The 20,783-nt window shown below is 48.3% G+C and overlaps 1 protein-coding gene across 1 annotated transcript; it reads right to left on the bottom strand.

Moving 5' to 3' along the window:
- Positions 1–1,121: 1,121 nt before the first annotated feature.
- NOL9 (nucleolar protein 9) lies at positions 1,122–20,543 on the bottom strand (the record flags this gene model as incomplete). Its single annotated transcript, XM_082675684.1, has 12 exons — positions 1,122–2,566; positions 3,169–3,302; positions 4,613–4,790; positions 6,998–7,109; positions 7,478–7,775; positions 7,964–8,125; positions 14,231–14,328; positions 14,867–14,963; positions 15,087–15,222; positions 18,501–18,628; positions 19,149–19,368; positions 20,184–20,543. The coding sequence occupies 12 exons, from the start codon at positions 20,541–20,543 to the stop codon at positions 2,417–2,419; spliced, it is 2,073 nt and encodes a 690-aa protein (XP_082531810.1). The 3' UTR covers positions 1,122–2,416.
- Between the last annotated feature and the right edge of the window lie 240 nt (positions 20,544–20,783).

The following is a 20,783-nucleotide window of genomic DNA, read 5'->3' as shown; positions in this document are numbered from 1 at the left end:
TGTGAGGGATACGATCGTGGTCCTGCCTTCTGGATTTACAACCCTTAGAGACAGGCCGCATGCTAAGAGTTACTGCTTCGCCTGCTGTAGACACGCCTCTCGCCCTCCTCACGCAGGGGCCCCGAGAGAAGCGCTATCCGCCCATCTTAGAGGACACAGGCTCAGGTTAAATACGCCCTCAGAGCTACACTGCTAGCCAGTGGCCCAGCCAGAAGGTGAACTCAGAGCTCCAACATCAAAGCCTGCTGCCTTAACCACGACATGGCCTCAACCAAATCTAAGGGAAACAACTACCAGGCGCTTTAATAATCACCGTCCCACGTCCCTTGGTCCTCTCGCCGTCTGTCGGGCAGAAACCTGAGTGCCCAGAAGGGTGAGGACCCGCCTGTCACAGGGACCCCAGGAGCGGCAGCGGCAGCTTAATTTTCTTAAAATAAGCATGTACTGCTTTAAAAATCACACACAGAAATGACTGAGTTTTTGTTAAGAGCATCTCCAACGCAGAACTCTCACTACCCGTCCTGAGCCATCGCGGACAGTGGAGATGCCAGAAAGCCCAAACCATCGCCACTGATCATCCAACACACCAGGTGGCTGCGCCGTTGCCAGTCTGACTGGCACACCTGGAGCTGACCACAGCGCCCTGTCTCCAGCATCTCTGGATGCTGACAGAGGCCTAGGTGGGCTCCTCGGCCAGGCCATCTCCAGCCTCCGTAAGGCCAGCTGACCAATGGCTGACAGCTCCCTCTAGCGGCAACGTTTGTTTTCTTTACCGATGGGGACTGAAGCCCGCAGCCTTAATGGCCAGCAGGAAACAGGCTAAAAGCGAGCCTGGATTTAATGAAAACGCAAATGACGGGCCACCACTTGCTGCTAAAGACCTACAGTATTATTGTAAAGGTACAGGAACTTGGGAAGGAGGCAAAAAGTTGATGGTGGATTGTCTGTTAATAGTCTTTGCAAGGCCAAGAAAGAAAACCATGTACAAGTTAAATTTAGATATAAATAAGAAGCAACTAAGAAGCTAGACATTAGGGTGGGGGGGTGGGATGAACTGGGCGATTGGGATTGACATGTATACACTAATATGTATAAAATGGATAACTAATGAGAACCTGCTGTATAAAAAAATAAATAAATTTTTTTTAAAAAAGAAGCCCTTCCTGCAGGGCCCCCTTTGTTCCTCTGGTAGAAAGAATCACAGTAAATACAAGTCTCCGTATGCAAATTAAATGGTTCCCACTGCAAAAAAAAGGAAGCTAGACATTAAATGGTCTCTAGGGTATCACACCTGATCCTGGATGGTGACAAGGGCTCTACAAGATGAGATGAGAAGCCATGTGAGTACTTAAGACAATGACAGTCAACGGTTTAAATGAACGTAAACATTAAAACCCACACATCATAATAGCTGTCCTTCCACACATTCTGCTAGGAAGCTGGAATTCACACCACCAGTTTGAAAGGCTACCTCAATGTCCTAAACGCAGAAATGGTGACCTGACCTGGCTGTCCGGATTGTTTACCAAAACCACTTCCAACCTGGGAGGTTAAAGAATCCTGACCACCAGGAAGAAGATGGAGTTCCATCGTTGGCCCCAAAGCCCCCTGGGAGAACAGCACCATCACTGACACAGAGTTCAGGTCCAGCCACCGAGCCCAAGAGCATGAGCTGCTCCCCCGGTCCTTCTTCCGAACAGCCTAGTGTCCGGCTCTGCCCACTGTGCGTTTTTAATCTCAGATGTGAAGTCAATTAGGACAAATCTGGTTTTAAAGAGGCCCCAAGACAGGCTTCCTGGATTTGAGAGCATTTTTTCAGCATCAGATTTTAAAAAGGAAGAAGAAGAAGGGCTCTGGAGTCAAACTTTTATCTCTGAAACACTGATTAACTTTAACAGACCAAACAGAGGCTTAACCCTTGGCCCACACGCATGGACGGGGTTGGAGAGCATCCAACGCGCAGGGATGGGAACGCCCCCCGCCCCGGGGGAAGGACCACAGGGCGCCACCACATTCCGCTACGCCCTCCATCCTGCTGGCCAGACTGCCTTCCTCCTTAGGACGTTTCTGTGGCTCCCATTACTCTATTTTTATCCAGATGCCAACAACCAGGTCCGGCAAAAACTTTATGAGGAATCTACCATGTTCTTTCTGTTTCAATGGCGCACAAACTTTCCCCTGCTGCTTTACTCCCTTAGAAAATAAAACAGAAGACCAGGGCAAACCTCTAGGTCATGTCGACTTAAGAACAGACTTAAATGTACTCTAAACATATCCATGAGTCATGCAGCGTTGTGCTACGTCAGCACACCGTTCCGTTCGTGGCCACAGAACCCCATCGGTCCGCTGGCGCCGGCCTGGAGACAGAGTCAAGCTCTCGGAAGAAAAGGTCCTTCCCTGATTAAGAACATCAGGATCAGTTTGTTTTTCGATAGAATTTAGGTTTGGGGTGTAATTTCTCTTTACGTGTTTCCTCAATTTCTCTTGCTCCAATTTTCTCTGATGCTCCAGGAAGTTTAAAATTATAATCTGTTGTGATGTAAGGTATTGTCCCTTCGAGCCCACGCTGAAATGGAAACACAGAGAAAATACTTCAAATCCAGCGAAGATGGAAGGAAGACAGTGTTAAAAGTGAGAGTCTGAGGAAGGTCCTCTCACTCCTAAGACACTCGGCTCCACTCCCCTGGAAGGGCCCACTTACAATTCAACCCCACAAACACATCAAACAGCATGAGAATGGGGGTGGGGACTTCTCTCTCAAACAGGCAGAACGAGCCGGTGGGGAGGGGGACACTGGTGCCTCCCCAGCTGCCTGCAGGTCCTGCCATTTGGTTTGGGGCCACACGGATGCCCTTGGCCAACGTGACCCTCCATGGCCTTCCCACGGGGACCCCTGAAGACTGTCTTCAGGGAGGGCTCATCATGGGGACGCCACCTCTGCTCTTTTCTCCCACACGCACGTCTGCAATGTCGGCTCCACCACGGGGCTCCTGGCCGTGCGTGATGGCGACTCTGGGCCCCAGACCTTTAGGCCACGCTGACACACCACCATGGGGTGTGAGCTCCCCAGACAATAATCTGCTCCCCCGAGACTCTCGCCCCGACTTCAGGCCCCCACTGTGGACACGGCCAGCGAGCTCCAGGGCTGCCCCCGGGGGCCGTACTCACCTGGCTCTTGAGAACACACTGTGGAATGGAAATGGTTCCAACCAGCAGACAGTTCACGTTTCTTAGCTCTTCCGGGGGCACAGGAGTGAGGATGTGGTAAAGCCTCTTCTCCATGTCGATCCCTCTACAAATTCCTTGAAAGCACACAAAACACACAAAAATCACCCTTTCTGGAAGATATCAAACTTCCCCACCACTCAGAATTGTAGAATGGCTTTTAAAATAAGAGTTTCAAGTTCAACTGTGTTTTGCTTTAAAAATACAAAGTGGCATATGTGAATATCTGAAGACTCTTGGTACCCTTCTCCTAGTTCAGCTGTGAGAAACCCAAGTCCCACACTGTCTTAACTAAGGCGCACCTGGGCCAGGGAGAAAGCCACCAGTGGGGAATGCAAAGATGACTCAGCCTCTCCCCACCGCCAATCCCTTCTTTACGGTCTGTACTAAGCACATGAGTTCTGTGGAATGCTTTCGAGAAGCTCAGCGTTGTATAAATCAAGAACACATATTGACTGAGGGCTCTGCTAATCTTGAGGTGTGTAGGCCCAGCCCCCTTCCAGAAGCATACACTGACGGTTACTGATCTCAGTGAGCCGGGGGACGATCACGTGAGGCAGGTTTGGTGAGGGACGCAGGGACCCAAGGCTGCCAGGCACCATGAGGCTGGGTCCACATGCTGGACCTGTGCGAAGGGACGCACCAGGATGCAGTGTGATCTCGTATGTGCTCAGATCACCCCTGACCGTGGGGAGTCCAGTTACACAGCTTTTCCACTAGTCCAGGGCAAGAAATGAGACGGGCGTGGTGAGAAGAGGTGAGATGGAGGAGTCTGACTTTCTGAAAACGAAACCACCAGGCCTGCGAGTGGGCTGGATGTGGAGAATGAAAGCAAGGGGGTGCCAAGGAGGACCCAGGGGCCTGACCCAAACACCAGAGTACATCTTCAAAGGACTGTTCATGGCCTAGGAACTGGGGATGGTGTGGGCTGGGAGGAGATCTGGGGAGAACATCAGGGAAGGGGTAGAAGGACCTATCAGGACTCAGTTTGGGACCCAAGTCTTAGGTGCCGGCGAGACATCCAAGCGGAGAAGTGCCGTGCTCACACGGGCTTGGAGCTCCGATGCACCGCTGTGCTGGAGAGACCCCACGGACGTCAGCCTAAGATGGACTCAGAGCCCCAGCAGTGGGTGGGAAGGCCCACGGAAAACATGTCAGATGAGAAGGAGGCCGCGACCAGGCCCTTAGGAATCTTGGAGGAGAAGCAGAGAAAGCACCGCTTCTTTCCTGCCCTCCAGCCCGCAGAGCCCGCTATACAGAAGACAGAGAAGCTAAGCTCGCTGGCCACGCCAGCCAAGTGACGGCGACAAGGTCAAGCCCAGCCATCGACAGTTAAGAAGCGGGTCAGTTTCAGTAGGTTTACAGACAGTGTCCCTCTCAGACTCACCAAACCCCAAACAATCACAGATGGGCGTCTGGGCAAGCAGGATGGGCCCACTTGCGTATCCTCTGACATCATCCAGGATCTTGCAAAGCCCAACCCAGCTGGCGTTCACAGCGTATAATATGTGGGTAGGAGCGACATCAGCGTGGATAATCCGGAGTGCCACGGCATTGAAAGGGACCTGAAAGATACATGCGCATCCCCCTCTATGAATTCTACTTGAAAGACTACTTTTAATTTTTACAAGTCGACTCACCAGCTATCTGACGTTCTATCTGCCAAACCACTTACCAAGAAATATCTAAACAGAATGCGAACACCAACCAGCATTTGTTTAGTGCTTCACCGTTCTAATACAGAGAACCTAGGAAACTTAAACAAAGCTCCTGTATACCAGCAATACCTGCTAGAAATCTAAACTGAATGCCTGGAACTTTGTCTACAGAGACACAATGAGATGCAAGTTTGGAGACATCCTACATGAGCTGAAGTTGACGGAGGGAGACTATGGAAACCCCTCACTGAGGTCTCCTGATGGGAGAAAGTAAAAATCCATTCAGCGAGAAAAAGCCTCCATTCACTCCCTAATTTAATTATTGCAATAAGAAAAATGGATTGCATTCCCGGAGCACGAGGTAAATAATTACTTTTAACATGTAACTTTCTGGGTAATTTCAAACTTTTAAAGTAGAAAAACTTTTTTTTTTTTTAATTTTATTTTTGGCTGCGTTGGGTCTTTGTTGCTGCACATGGGCTTTCTCTAGTTGCAAGGAGTGGGGGCTACTCTTCGTTGCGGTGCGCGGGCTCTAGGCACTTGGGCTTCAGTAGTTGTGGCGCGCGGGTTCAGTAGTTGTGGCTCGCGGGCTTAGTTGCTCTGCGGCATGTGGGATCTACCTGGACCAGGGCTCAAACTTGTGTCCCCTGCATTGGCAGGCGGATTCTTAACCACTGTGCCACCAGGGAAGTCCCCCTCACATTTGTTTTTGAAGCCTAAATAATATGTATAACAAAATGCTTTTCTGGGGACTTCCCTGGTGGCGCAGTCATTAAGAATGACTGCCACAACTACTGAAGTCAGTGCACCTAGAGCCTGTGCTCTGCAACAAAAGAAGCCACCACAACGAGAAGCCCACACACGGCAATGAAGAGTAGCCCCCACTCACCGCAAGCAGAGAAAAGCCTGCGCAGCAACGAAGACCTAATACAGCCAAATAAATAAAATTTAAAAAAAATTGTTTAAAAAACAAATGTGAATTTGTAACAAAAGGCAGTTTAAATTACTGGCAGCTAAGTTTCACGTTCAGTTATAGAGCATCGTCAAGTGAGTAAATTGCAGTAAATCAACCAAAACTCCATTAAACCAACTGCCTTAGGTTGTTCAGTGGAGATGACATGGAAGCCTGGAGCCAATCTCTCCATCAGGCTCAGGAAACGCATCCTTGCCCCCCAGGTCACAGCCCCTGCCTGTGCAACCTCAGGCCAGTGTGTCTGCCTGGCTGTGCCCGGTTTTCTACACTGTAAGCGGGGTCTATAACAGCACCTCCCCGGCAGGCTGCCACCCCAGGTAATGTGCTCGGCAGAGCGCGCGGCACAGCGGGTGCTCAGCACTGCACAGGCCACGCAGCAGAGCTGAGTACCCTGGGCTCTAGAGTCAGGCCGCCTGGGCGCCAGTCCCGGCCCAAACTTTTCCTATGGGCCTTTGGGCAAGCTGACTCAGTGCCCCTGGCCTCAGTTCTGCCGTCTGCAAAGTGCGGATAATAACAGCGCCTCGGTGAGTAAAGGAGTTAACCCAGGCTTAGAAGAGAGCACGGCACAGGGTGAGCACTTAGAAATGCTACCTGTTGCTGTTTCATTCTGTCATCATTTGGAATCCTAACGTTATGGTGGTTTCTTCCCAAATGAATTTCTTCAGAGGTTGGAATCCAAGATGCATGTACCCTAGTGCCAGAACCTACTTGCGACGATATGTGAAACAGTTTAAGAGTGTTCTCCGGGCGCCAGGCCCTGCTGTGAGCACTCGTGAAGCCTGCACAAGCGTTCTGCGAGGTCTGGCACCGCTGTTCCCAGCTGAGAGCCCAAGTTGCACCCAGCCAGTCAGTGCAAGGGCGGAGATGGGCTGCCAGGGCGTAATCCCAGCGCCAGGCCCAGCACAGCAGTGAAGAGCTCGGCTCTGGAGCTGGGCTGCCTGGCTCTGTGGCCAGCTGTGCCACTCACACTGGATCACTCAGCTCCCTCTGTAAAGCGGGGACAGTCACCAAATCTACACCATAGGGCTGCCCTGAGGACTAAATGAGTGAGGCGCTATGAAGTGGTCAAGGTGCTCTTGGCACACAGGCACGGGCGTGTTTAAGTAACCCAAATAAAGACAATTCCAAGAGTTCAGATCACCTGATAGGGTGTCAGACCATGTAAGGGACACAGTGGCTTTGGCACTGGGGGCTGCAGCTGGCCAAGGTAACTCAGCACTGCCAACTCGCGAAGGACTTTGTTATGTGATTCTCTGAAAAGGAAATCACAACGAGGTAAACAGAGATTTAACCTTCCAGGCCCACCTCCCACTAGAGACATCACACAGATTCTACGCACACAGCCCACGTTCCAACCTTAGCATCTGCAGACCCTGCCCTTCCATAAACCCCCTGGAAATCCTTCAAGTCAAAGGCCCTGGCAAGCAGACCTGGAAGCCAATTCTGGATGTTTCCACTGGCAAAGTAACCATTCAGAAAATAACTGACTCTCCTTCATAAATAGATAGCTGTGACAGAGATCTGAAAAATTTTAGAGGACTATTCCTTTGAAGGAATTGAGGACAGAAGGCCTTGTAAGACTGAAGAAAACTAACTTCTCCAGCCATGACGCTTTGCTTACCTATTTCTTGGAGTTTTTCCAGACACAAACTCCGACTTAACGGACATCAGTTTGAATCCAGTAAACAGAAGTGGATTCTCCTTTTCTTCGTCAGCAAATTCTAAACTGTCTGCAAATTCTGCCAGGTGGAACCCTCTGTTTCTGACTTTGGACGTGCTCTTTGTGTACAAGCCGTCCATGTTGTCCACGTAGCTTGGGCTGAGGTCTGGCATGTACCTACCCCGGTCGGAGCTGAACTGAACGACGTGGCTGGGCGACAGCAGTCGGATCAGGTCAATAAGAAGCAGGAGACCCTCGTCTACGAGGAAGGAGACCACGGGAGCACAGTTAGCGCACAGAGAAGCGACGCACTCCTGCAAAAAGCTGGACTCCTTCTGAGACAAGGAATTGCCCCAAAACCGGGCTTCGGCACTAATGTCTGGAAGCCACGCACTTATCCCCACTGCCCAACCCTCCCGTCCAACCCATGCGCCTCGGCGGGCTTACCTGCCACCCAGCCCATCGTGTTGACGATAAGAGGGGACTCTCTCTTGTAGGAGCTGAACACATACTTTATTATCTCAATATAATTTTCAAAGCTGTTTTTACAAGAAGGCTTCCCATAATAGACCATTTTCTGGGGTGTCCTCTGGTGGGTGAAAGGTGGTCCTAAGACGATAAAGATGAGCGTCATCGATCCGGGAGAACCTAAGAGGCGGCGAGGGTTCTGGTCCAGCCATCGTCACTGACGAAGCTCCTCAGGAAATCCGAGCCCGTCCTACCACTAGGAATAGCTGTGCTCCTACTTTCGGAAGTCTAAGCTGTCAACTTCATACAAAGACACGCTCACGATTACGTACACAGTTAACCCCAACTAAGTCCTAATACAGCCACTCACTCAACAAACATTTACTGAACACCTACTGAATGCTGGGCATTGTCCTAGATACTTAGGACATTTCTGTGAACTGAACAAACATCCCTACAGGGCTTACACACTAAGGAAACGACGATTAATAACAGCAGCAGTCACCTGTTGGACTACAGTACTGTGTCCTACGTATGCTTCACACACAGTCTCTAGTTTTCATAAACACCCTGTGAGACAGGAAGCATTACTTTTCCCCATTTTTACAGACAAGGAAATTGAGAAAGAGATTAACCTGACCAAGGTCACACAGCTAGTAGAAATCAGCTGGACTTGAACTCAGGTGGTCCAGCTCCAGAGCTGATACTCCCTAATCACAACAGCAGTCTGTCCATCCCCTCTGGCTGGGGCCAGCGCCCACAGCAGACAGGTGGCCAGGACGACATCGCAACACAGTTGGCGAGGCAAGGGCCTTGGTCAATGCGGTTGGGGCGAGGCCGCCTGGGAAAGAGCTGGCGAGGCTCCCCTCCAGGTCGGGGCCAGGGGATTCGGGGCAGCCCACAACAGAGAGGGTGGCCTGCGTAGTCGAGGGACTGAGCCAATACAAGGGGACTGAGCAAATATGTAAATATACTGCGAATAACGGCAGCCAGGGTTCTTACCATCAGAGAAGGAACTTACAAATACGGAAGGGGGAAGGCTACCTAGAATGAACCCTGGGCGCTAGATTAGAATCGGAATGATCAGTGCAGGGAACTCCCTGGCGGTCCAGGGGTTAGGACTCCACGCTTCCACTGCAGGGGGCCCAGGTTTGATCCCTGGTCAGGGAGCTAAGATCCCACAAGCCACGTGGTATGGCCAAAAAAAAAAAAAAAAGATCAGTGCAAACTCATGGCTCTTAATAAACAGACAGATAGAGATAGACATAGAAATATGTGTGTGTACATATATGTGCGCACACACACACATACACGTACATACATGACATGCGTGGGTTTAAGCATATGCATATTTCCTAACTCTGTCCATGGAGAGGATCTAGAAGAAATGACACCCAGAAGAAGATAAAAACAGCACACCTAGTTAGAGTGGAAAACCCTGGCAAACACTATCTTAACCAACTGATCAAAGCTAACATGTCTGGCAACAGGACAAACTGACAGCATGTTGATATGACACACGGAGAACAGCGTCACTTCTAAATCGAACCACAGGGGAGCCTACAAACGTACCCTTCGAATTGTCAAGGTCATAAAAGATAAGAAAAGCCGGAGGAACTGTTCCAGACTAAAGGGGACTAAAGATTTGTAAGTACACACTGGGCCTACACAGATGATTGGAACAGTGGACAAAATCGAGTAACCACACTGTAGCAAATGTTACTACCCTGATTCTGGTGGTTGTACTATGATTACACAGCAGTGTTCTTGTTTTTAGAAATACCCACTGAAATACTAAGGGATAAAAAAGGAAAAAAAATTAAATTAAGTAGAGAAAATGTAAAAGAGGAACAACGAAAACAGCTAAAGAGCTAAGTCTAAACAATTTTTCTTTTTTGGCTGCGCTGTGTGGCTTGCAGGATCTCAGTTCCCAGACCAGGGACTGAACCCAGGCCATGGCAGTGAAAGCCTGGAATCCTAAACATTAGGTCACTAGGGGCCTCTCCTAAACATTTTTTTTTTTTTTAACATCTTTATTGGAGCATAATTGCTTTATAATGGTGTGTTAGTTTCTGCTTTATAACAAAGTGAATCAGCTATACATATACAGATATCCCCATATCTCCTCCCTCTTGCGTCTCCCTCCCACCCTCCCTATCCCAACCTAAACACGTATTTTTTAGAAAGCTGTTAAAATAAAGTAAATGTATTTAAAAATTCTTACTGACTAAAAGCGTGTTAAATCGCTAATATATCTAGCAACCTAATGTGATACCGTCTGCTTCCTTTAAAAATCAACTTAACAAAAGTCACACAATTACCTGAACAGGAACAGAAAAAGCATTTGACAAAATCCAACATCCTTCCATGATAAAAAACATTCCACAGACTAGGAATAGAAGACAACTTCTTCAACCTGACAGAGGTAAAGTGAAAAAGCCACAGCTAACATTTTGCTTAATGGTACAAGACTGTACGCGTTACCTCCAAGATCAGGAACAAGAAAATGATGTTTACTTTCTATTCAACACTGTATTAAAGGTTCTAGCCAGAGGTACCAGACAAGAAAAAGAAATAAAAGGCATCCAACTTGGAAATGAAGAGATAAAACTATCTCTATTCACAGATGACATGGCCTTATATATAGAAAATCCCAAAGAATTCAAAAGAATGCTACTAGAGGTAATAAAGGAATTCAGTAAAGTTACAGGGCATAAGATCAAAACACAGAAGTCAGTTATGTTTCTATACACCAGCAATTAGCAATATGAAAAGGAAATTAGAATAGCAATTCCACTTACAATAACTAAAAGAATTAAATCCTTAGGAATAAATCTAAACAAGGAGGTAAAATACTGCTTAAACAAATTAAAAAGGGAGTTTCCCTGGTGGCGCAGTGGTTAAGAATCTGCCTGTCAATGCAGGGGACACGGGTTCGAGCCCTGGTCCGGGAAGATCTCACATGCCGCGGAGCAACTAAGCCCGTGCGCCACAACTACTGAGCCTGCGCTCTAGAGCCCGCAAGCCCCAACTACTGAAGCCTGTGTGCCACAACTACTGAAGCCCGCATGCCTAGAGCCTGTGCTCTGCAACAAGAGAAGCCACCGCAATGAGAAGCCCGCGCACCGCAACAAAGAGTAGCCCCCGCTCTCAGCAACTAGAGAAAAACGGCATGCAAGCAAAGACACAATGCAGCCAAAAAAAAAATTAAATTAAATTAAATGAATGAATAAATAAATTTATTTTTAAAAAAAAGGGACTTCCCTAGTGGTCCAGTGGGTAAGACTCTGTGCTCCCAATGCAGGGGGTCCGGGTTCAATCCCTGGTTGGGGAACTAGATCTCGCATGCCACAACTAAAAGTCTGCATGCCGCAACTAAAGATACCCTATGCTGCAAGGAAGATCCCGTGTGCCGCAACTAAGACCTATGACCTGACGCAGCCAAAATAAATAAACAAATATTAAAAAAAAAAGAAAAGAAATTAAAGAAGACCTAAAAAATTACAGACTGAAAACAATCCCTATCAAAATTCTAATAGCCTTTTCCCCAGAAATGGAAAAGCCTATTCTCAAATTCATATGGAATTGCAAAGGGTCCCAAAAGGCCAAACAATCTTGAAAAAGAATAAAGTTGGAGGACTCCCATTTCCCAACTTTTAACCTACTACAAAGGTACAGTAATTAAAAGTGTGGTGCTGGCCTAAGGGCAGACATAAACCAAAGGAATAGAATAAAGAGTCCAGAATGATTTTCAACATGGGTGCCAAGATCACTCAGTGGGGGAAGGACAACAAACGGATATTGGAAAACTGGACATCCACGTGCAAAAGAACAAAGTTGGACCCTCCCTTGTATCATACACAAAAATTAACTCAAAATGGATCAAAGACCTAAGTGTTAGAGCAAAAACTGACAAAATTCCTAGAAGTAAGGAATTAACATCCAGAATATATAAAGAACTCCTAAATTCAACAAAAACAAAGAACCCAATTCAAAAATGGGCAAAGGGGGACTTCCCTGGTGGCGCAGTGGTTAAGAATCCACCTGCCAATGCAGAGGACACAGGTTTGAGCCCTGGTCCGGGAAGATCTCACATGCCACAGAGCAACTAAGCCCATGCGCCACAGCTACTGAGCCCCCGTGCCACAACTACCGAAGTCCGCGCACCTAGAGCCCGCACTCCGCAACAAGAGAAGCCACTGCAATGAGACGCCCGTGCACTGCCCACCCTCGCCGCAACTAGAGAAAGCCCACGTGCAGCAACGAAGACGCAACGCAGCCAAAAATAAACAAATTAATTAATTAATTAAAAAGATGGGCAAAGGACTAAACTAGACATTTCTCCAAAGTAGATGTACAAATGGCCAATAAGCACATGAAAAGATGCTCAACTCCATTACTCATTAGGGAAATGCAAATCAAGACCAAAAAGAGATATCACTTCGCATCCACAAGAAAGGTCATAATTAAAATAACAAAAATTGGGACTTCCCTGGTGGTCCAGTAGTTAAGAATCCGCCTTCCAATGCAGGGGTCACGGGTTCCATCCCTGGCTGGAGAACTAAGATCCCACACGCCCTGGGGCAACTAAGCCCGCGCGCTCCACAGCCTGCACACCACAACTACTTTGTTCAAGATCACAATAGGCAGAAAATGAAAACAATCCAAGTGTCCATCAACAGTTAAAAGGATAAACAAAATGTGACATAATGGAATAATTTTCAGCCATAAAGAGGAATTACTTTTGACATATGCTACAATACGAACAGACCTTAAAACCTTTATGCTTAGTGAAAAAAGCCTGACACAGAAGGACAAATATTGCATGATTCCACTTATATGAGGTGCCTAAATTAGGCAAATTCATAGGAACCGAAAGTAGGCTGGCGGTACCTAAGGGCTGTGGGGGACTGGGGTGGGGAATGGGCTACTGTTTAACAGGTATAGCATTTCAGTTTGGGACAGTGAAAAAGTTTTGGAGGTAGATAGCGGTGGTGGTTACACAACACTAGGAATGTATTTAATGCCACCGAACTGTACACATGAATAGTTAAAATGATAAATCTCATATTATGTATATTTTTGTATTAAAAAAAAGCAGTGTGGGAGTTCCCTGGTGGCCTAGTGGTTAGGATTCCAGGCTTTCACTGCCGTGGCCAGAGTTCAATCCCTGGTTGGGGAACTGAGACCTTGCAAAGCCTCAAGGCAAAGCCAAAAAAAAAAAGGCAATGTGGGACTCTGATTTGGATTCTGAAATATAAAAAGGATATTAGTAGGATAACTGATGAATTCTGAAAAAAGACCTATAGATTAGTTAATAGTATTATATCAATAGTTAACAGTATTAAATCAATGTCAATTTTTTTTCTTTTTTTTTGTGGTACGCGGGCCTCTCACAGCTGCAGCCTCTCCCATTGCGGAGCACAGGCTCCAGACACGCAGGCTCAGCGGTCATGGCTCACGGGCCTAGCTGCTCCGCGGCATGTGGGATCTTCCCGGACCGGGGCACGAACCCGCGTCCCCTGCATCAGCAGGCGGACTCTCAACCACTGCGCCACCAGGGAAGCCCCAATGTCAATTTCTTGATTTAGATCATTGTATAGGGTTATATAAGATGTTAATATTACTGAAAAGTGTTTCCAATTTACATAAAATAAAATGGATGGGGATTCCACTTACTAAAATGGAACCCTAGAAAGGTCTTATTGGGTTTTTGTTTTTGTTTTTTTGAGGCTAGAGGAATAGTTATGGGAAGACCATGAGTTTGGGAGTGGGGGAGAATGTTCTTTTTTTTATATTTTATACTTCTGTATGCTTTGAAATTTTTTTTTTAAACAATACTTTTTTTTATTATTTATTTTATTTATCTATCCTTGGCTGCTTGGCCATGTTGGGTCTTCATTGCTATGCGCGGGCTTTCTCCAGTTGCCGCGAGCGGGGGCTACTCTTCGTTGCGGTGCACGGACTTCTCATTGCGGTGGCTTCTCTTGTTGCGGAGCATGGGCTCTAGGTGCGCGGGCTTCAACAGTTGTGGCTCGTGGGCTCTAGAGCGCAGGCTCAGTAGTTGTGGCGCACAGGCTCCGTGGTATGTGGGATCTTCCCGGACCAGGGCTCGAACCCGTGTCCCCTGCATTGGCAGGCGGATTCTTATCCACTGCACCACCAGGGAAGCCCTCTTTGAACTTTCTGTATCATTACTTTCGCACTGTATAAAACCAAGACATTTAAAAAGTATATAATACATACCTAGAACCGGTTCTGTAACATTAAGTAGAGAAACGCAACCTGGCGGAGTGAATTCTGTCTGCCCCAGATCGCACTCCAAGTAGTCAATGCAGGATATACTGAAAATTTAAAAGAAAGAAAGAAAATCTTAACAAGTGTCACTGTGCCCAAAGGGTACATCAGATTGTAAAGATTCTAAGTGAGGCACAGGCATAATCCACCCCATGCAGCCTCACAGGCAGGACGCTCCGAAGACGACAACCAACACAGCAGAAGGACGGTAAAGAGAAAGTGGGACGCAGGCAAGGCCACAGTGTCCACTCAACATGTGGATAAAATTTTGCCTTTCTTAACATTTTATTTTTAAAATACAACAGAATTTATCCCTACCCTGACTCTCTGGATTTGGACAAATACATTTTCAGAGAGCAAGTGACAACTCCCACGAGCTCACCGACAGGGAAGGTGGGTATACCTGAGAGCGCCATCACTTCACCCCAAAACCTGGTATAACCAGACGGCCTCACTCAGCTGAGTGGCTTTGCAGGGTTGTATATAATCTCTACTTAGGAGTCAGGATGCATTCCCATCTAGTTTCTCAAATCAAAAATCCTACTTCCTGCCAAAAATCTAGCAATATGTCAAAAATACGCTTACCTATTTAACAACTGGTTAATCAGGTATCTAATAAATGTTGACTTTCCAATGTCCTGAGAGCCACAAACCAGAATGACAGGGCAGCCGTCTGCTTCTTCTGGAGGTGAAACAAACATTGACCCCTAAAATTAGCCATCTTCTTTAGGACGCTAATCATCAACAGTAACCCCCTGAGGCTTTGGTGGATAAACGCTAGACTGTATCGGTACCTATTACTCACCACAAGAAATGCTGACTAACTCTTCCATGACTGAAAAGGCACTCTCGGTTAAACGAAGGCCGTTTTTTTTTCTCTCTCTTCTAATGCCGACAGATTTCAAGGCGAAATACTCAGAGTTAATCTGGAAAGTTGGAATCTGAAAGTAACAATGTAAACTTTAAGAAAAGATGAAAACAAGCACACTTCTTTTTCTCCAGTTCTAAATTAATAAGACTTATGTAGTTGTGAGCTACAAAAGATAAATTTGATCCCTCCCTTTCTCTCACCCCCCAAATCCAACCCTCCGGTAAGTCTTGTTGACTCCCAAAGCCGTCCATGTCTCTATTTTCATAGCTTACGCTTACTACCAAGCTGCCACCACCTCTGCAGGAGACTCCAGAGAAAAAGAAAATGCATGAAAATTTAAAAGTGATGGCCACAAGGGGCTTCCCTGGTAGCGCAGTGGTTGAGAGTCCGCCTGCCGATGCAGGGGACGCGGGTTCCTGCCCCGGTCTGGGAGGATCCCACATGCCGCGGAGCGGCTGGGCCCGTGAGCCATGGCCGCTGAGCCTGCGCGTCCGGAGCCTGTGCTCCGCGGCGGGAGAGGCCACAACAGTGAGAGGCCCGCGTACCGCAAAAAAAAAAAAAAAAAAAAAAAAGTGATGGCCACAAGAAAAATTCAACCGAAGACGCCAGCTGTAGAACAGGTTAGTGATTTGGAATAAAGTCAAGACAGTCTCCAAAAACATCAAGCAAAAAGACAAAGAGTTGAAAGGAGGGACTCCCCTGGTGGTCCAGCAGTAAAGAATCTGCTCTCCAATGCAGGTGATGGGCGTTGGAGCCCTGGTCGGGGAACTGAGAGCCCACATGCTGTGGGACAACTAAGCCAGCACGCCACAACTACTGAGCTCACGCGCCTCAACTAGAGCCCGCGTGCTGCAAACTACAGAGCCCATGCACTCTGGAGCCTGCGTGCCACAACTAGAGAGCGAGAGGAAAAGAAAAACCCACCGCCACTAGATAGAAGCCCGCGCACCGCAACGAACCACCCACGTGCCGCAACTAAGACCCGACGCAGCCAAAAACAAATAAATAATAAATAAATCTTTAAAAAAAGAGAGTTGAAAGGATGTGGAAGGTGGAGACATGAAGTCCGATGGCATTCTAGCAGAAGTAGCAGGAAACCACAGGAAAGCCACCGGAGGAATGAAAGCAGGGCCCTGGCAGAAGCAAGTGGGTCTCAGATGGAATAAGGGAGGACCCAGGAAGAGACCCCACCCATGATCACATCCGCATGCAATTCATCAACCCTGAGGAGAAGGACCTCATAAAAGGAGCAAGGGGCTTCCCTGGTGGCGCAGTGGTTGAGAGTCCACCTGCCGATGCAGGGGACACAGACGGGTTCGTGCCCCGGTCCGGGAGGATCCCACATGCCGCGGAGCGGCTAGCCCCGTGAGCCATGGCCACCGAGCCTGCGCGTCTGGAGCCTGTGCTAGGCAACGGGAGAGGCCACAACAGTGAGAGGCCTGCGTGCCGCAAAAAAAAAAGGAGCAAGAATCAGCCTGGGGTGAGGATTCCTAGCAGGTATTCTGGATTCTAGAAAACAGTGGAGCAAGTCCTTCAAGGTTTCTAGGAAAACTTCTGTGAACCTGTAATTCTACACTCCGCTCAACTATCAATCACTGAGGGAAGAACAAGTACATCTTATAAAATGAGATAAGCGAAAGTTTACTATTTGCCTTATATGAAAATATAATTCCAGAATGTGTTAACGCGTAAGTGTGGAAAGGAAAGTTATCCAACAAAGATCATAAGGAGGATAAACAGTGCTGGTTGGGAAAGTCGCAGGGACAAAACAAAAGCTGAAAATAAATGAAAAAAGAATGAGTTTGATTGTGGCATCTGAAACATTCACTTGGTAACAAGGGATTTCCATTCCCTTCTCAATGGCTCCGACCAAGCTGCTGGATTCTGTACTAGATTAAATTTACATGACACAAGAGCTCATTCATTGTCCTGCCCTTGTTTCATATCTTCCAGCCTCCAACCCCCTCCTACTCCCTAAGTGATAACCTTGAACCATTTCACAGCGTAAGGGGAAGCAATCAGAAGAGACCTTCCCCTTGCCTCTGGCTCTGTCCCAGGCACTGCCTTCGGCCACTCTGAAGGAACTGCCTCTGCTCCTAAGGCCAACCCTACACACAGACACCAGAACCCGTCCCTCGCGGTCCAATCCCCCACCTCGCTCCAGCCATCCTCTCCCTCACGCACCAGCGTGCTCTCCTGGGGATCTTTCCCACCTGCTGTGTTCAATCACGAGGTTGTTTTCCATCCACCTGCACAAAAACCAGAACTCTCTAGCTCATGTTCACTCCTCCCACCACTGTTTCATTTCTTTCTTCCCTTTAACAGCTAAACTCTCTAAAAGCAAAATCCCTTACTACTAAACCCTTGAGTTCCACTCTTCCCCAGGTCTTGACCCCATTCCAGTCAGGCCAGCCCCCTCAGCAATGCAATGAAACCACTCTTGTCCAGATGGTGATTCTGCACCCAAGTTCCCTTCTCAGGCCTCATCTTACCATCAGCTGCAGCAGGGCCTCCGCGTCCTCCAGCGGCTCCCCGACCACGCCCACCTGCTGTGCTCAGTCTTTGTTGCTCTGGGCTCAGACCCTGAACCTTCTCGTTTTTACCTGTATCAACTCCTTGGCGTTACTATCCTGTCTCACGGGCTCCAGAACCCTCTTCTGCTGAAAGCTCCCAAATTTACATTCCCAACCTCCTCTCTGAACTTGACTCTCACACTGAACCTCCCACTTGACATCTCCAGCTGAATGTCTAAGAGGCATCTTTAAGCTACAGATTTAAGTCTCCTCCCACAGCGCCCCGTCTCCGTGCCCCCAAGCACTCACACCTCACACCCAGTCTGTCTGATTTCCTATAGAGTTGACTCGGTCTACTGGCTCGTGGGAGATAATTATAGTGACCGACCCGACTTCAGGAAATTAATACTAAGGGCAGCAAAAATTTGGAGGTGAAGAGAGAGATGGGATAAAGTGTAAGTACACTGAAATTACTCATTCTCATTCAGAGTTTAGAGAAAATTCACACTGTCTCAAGTTAGTAAATCAAAATATAAAGATAACCAGTTAAAAAAATATAAAGATAACCACTGAAGAAATATCAAAAGGCATTGAACCAACTATAGTAGAAAACGATGACTTTCTCTGGGGAATGAAGCTAAGGGGGGTAGGAGAGACAATTTTCACGATATAGCCTTCTATACTGACTACTTTTACTTTACACACATGTCACATTCTGTACGACTTACAGCACAATGTGACAGACAGACTGATCTTCCAAAGGGGCATCCTACATAGTCATCTGACTGTTTTGGTGAAAGTAATTAGCAAAACTCTGAATGAAAACTGGTTCTACCTCTTGTACGAAAACGTAAGATAAACCTGGATGGCTGATTATGAAGTTCACAGTGGAGGTTTTCAGACGTTCCAGCAACAGAATGGAACACAGAGGAGAAAAATTCTTCATCAAACAGTATCTGTCATCTGTAAAGAGAGATATAAACTATCTTAGAAATAGCACGTCATTAAACTCTATGCCCTTTAGGACCTCCCTCTCCTCTGCTAAATTCCAAACTTTTGGAGACTAGGAATTATGTTTGAGAGACTTTTCCAGGAGGCCATATTGCATGATAGGAGCACACCTGGGTGGAGAAGTCAATCCAGGTTTGCTACCTAAATGCTGTGTGGCCTTGGGCAACTTTGCTCATCTGTAAAATCGTGAAAACAATAGCTTCACTCTCAAGACCCTGGTGAGAGTTTAAATAGATACAGTAAAGAGTACAAGTTCTAGGCCATAGTAAGCATCTGAAAATTATTCGCCTTGGGATTTCCCCGGCCGTCCAGGGGTTTAGACTCTGCGCTTCCAATGCAGGGGGCACGGGTTCAATCCCTGGTCGGGGAACTAAGATCCCACATGCCGGGCAGCGCAGCCAAAAAAAAAAAAAAAAAATTATTCACCTTATTATGATACATCCTTAGTAAATCACGCAGTTTTTTTCATTACCTTGGTTCAGATAAGATCTGAGCAAACTTCGGGCTTCCCTTTTCATCTCCTTCTTGCTTTTCTCATGCACTGAGTAATGAACTGCATTGATAGTCAGGCGACAGTGGGTATAGGTAGAGAAGACGTTTTGGGCAGGTTGGCCTTGGCTGATGGTAAAACCAAACACCTGCACCTGGCCATAGAGGCAGGTCACACGACAGATCCCGCTAAAAGTAAAGCCCTAGAGGGAAAGAAAAAGGAAGAAATAAGGTTACAGATTCTGTTACCAATGACAGAAAACTTCTAAGATCTTAACTGGCTACTCAGACATCAAAAGGAGACTGATTTCCAAGTAACAGAATACCTTGTAGGTGACTATCTAGTATTTTAAACTAATAGATTAAAATATTAATTTTTTTAACCTAAGATCATATCCTATGGCAGCTACAGGGACAGAGAGTCTGGTGAACACTGACCCGGGGGGGCCCCCTGAACTCAGCTCTGCTGTACTCCTGGCTCCCTGTTCTTACAAATGTCCAGCGCCTGCCGAGTCTCTCCCGTTCTGGGGTTTTCATCTCCCTCCTGTATTGCGGGGGACCTCCCAGACCAACGTTCAAGTGAACGTCAGGGGCCCTGCAATCAGGCTGCCAGGGTTTGACTGCTGGCTCTACCTACCTCTGCTGTATAGCTTTCTGGCAAGTTACCTAAGCTATATTCTTTCTTTCTGTAAACATTCCTAGCGGTAATGACTCCGTAGAGCATGCATGGGTACTAAATGGGTTCACATGCCCCAAATACTTAGAACACTTAGAGCCCGACATTTCTAAGCACTCGGTAAATGCTACCTATTATTATCATTACTATTAAAGTCCCTCCAGCCCCGAAGACTTAGAATTCCCTCGGGAGGGTCCTTGTTACGCTCTGCCCAGCACCACCGCCCGAGGAATGCGTCCAAAGAACCCGCAGGGGGACACGGGCCTCTCCCAGCCTGCAGCTCCCGGGGCTGCGTCCCTACCCTCCCCGCTCCGCCCTGCCGGCTCCCCGGGCGCGACCTACCTGCCCCAGCGGCAGCAGCAACACGGCGCGGCCCGAGCCGGCCGACCGCACAGGCGGGATGGGGAGGATCGCGGAACAACTCGGGGCCGGATCCTCGGGCGGGCGGGGGCTGGGGGCCGCGGTCTTGTGCCTCCGGGGCGCCGCCGCACGCGACACCAGACAGCCGCCCTCCCGCCAGTCCACGCCGGCCGCCTGGGCCTGCAGCAGTCGCCGCCGAAAGCGCCTTCGGCTGCGCCAGCGCAGCCTCCCGAGCCGGCGGCGGGGCCGGTAGCTGAGGATGAGGTGCTGCCGGGCCTTGCGGGCCCGCAGCCACGTGGAGCGAGAAGGACCCCTCTTAAACAGCAGCAGCGAGTCGGCCATGCTGCCCACCGGCGCCTGCTCCTCGACAATCTCGCGAGATCCCGTCGCTCCGCCCCCGCGGCCCGTCCAGCGACCTGGGAGTCGCTGGCGTCCTCTGCCGGCGGCCTCGGCAGCGCCCCCGGGCCTCATCCGGCCCCTTGGAGGCTCTGGCCCTCTCGCGGTGCGGGGCGGGGGGGGGGCGCGGATCTGGGGGCCGCCTGGGGCGACACCCGGGCCGGGTGTCCCAACGAAGGCTCTATT

This window comes from Grampus griseus (assembly GCF_964374135.1).
Source record: "Grampus griseus genome assembly, chromosome: 1".
In the NCBI taxonomy this organism is placed as follows: Eukaryota; Metazoa; Chordata; class Mammalia; order Artiodactyla; family Delphinidae; genus Grampus; species Grampus griseus.
Note: the sequence above shows the minus strand (reverse complement) of the source record. Positions and strands in the feature narration are given on the sequence as shown.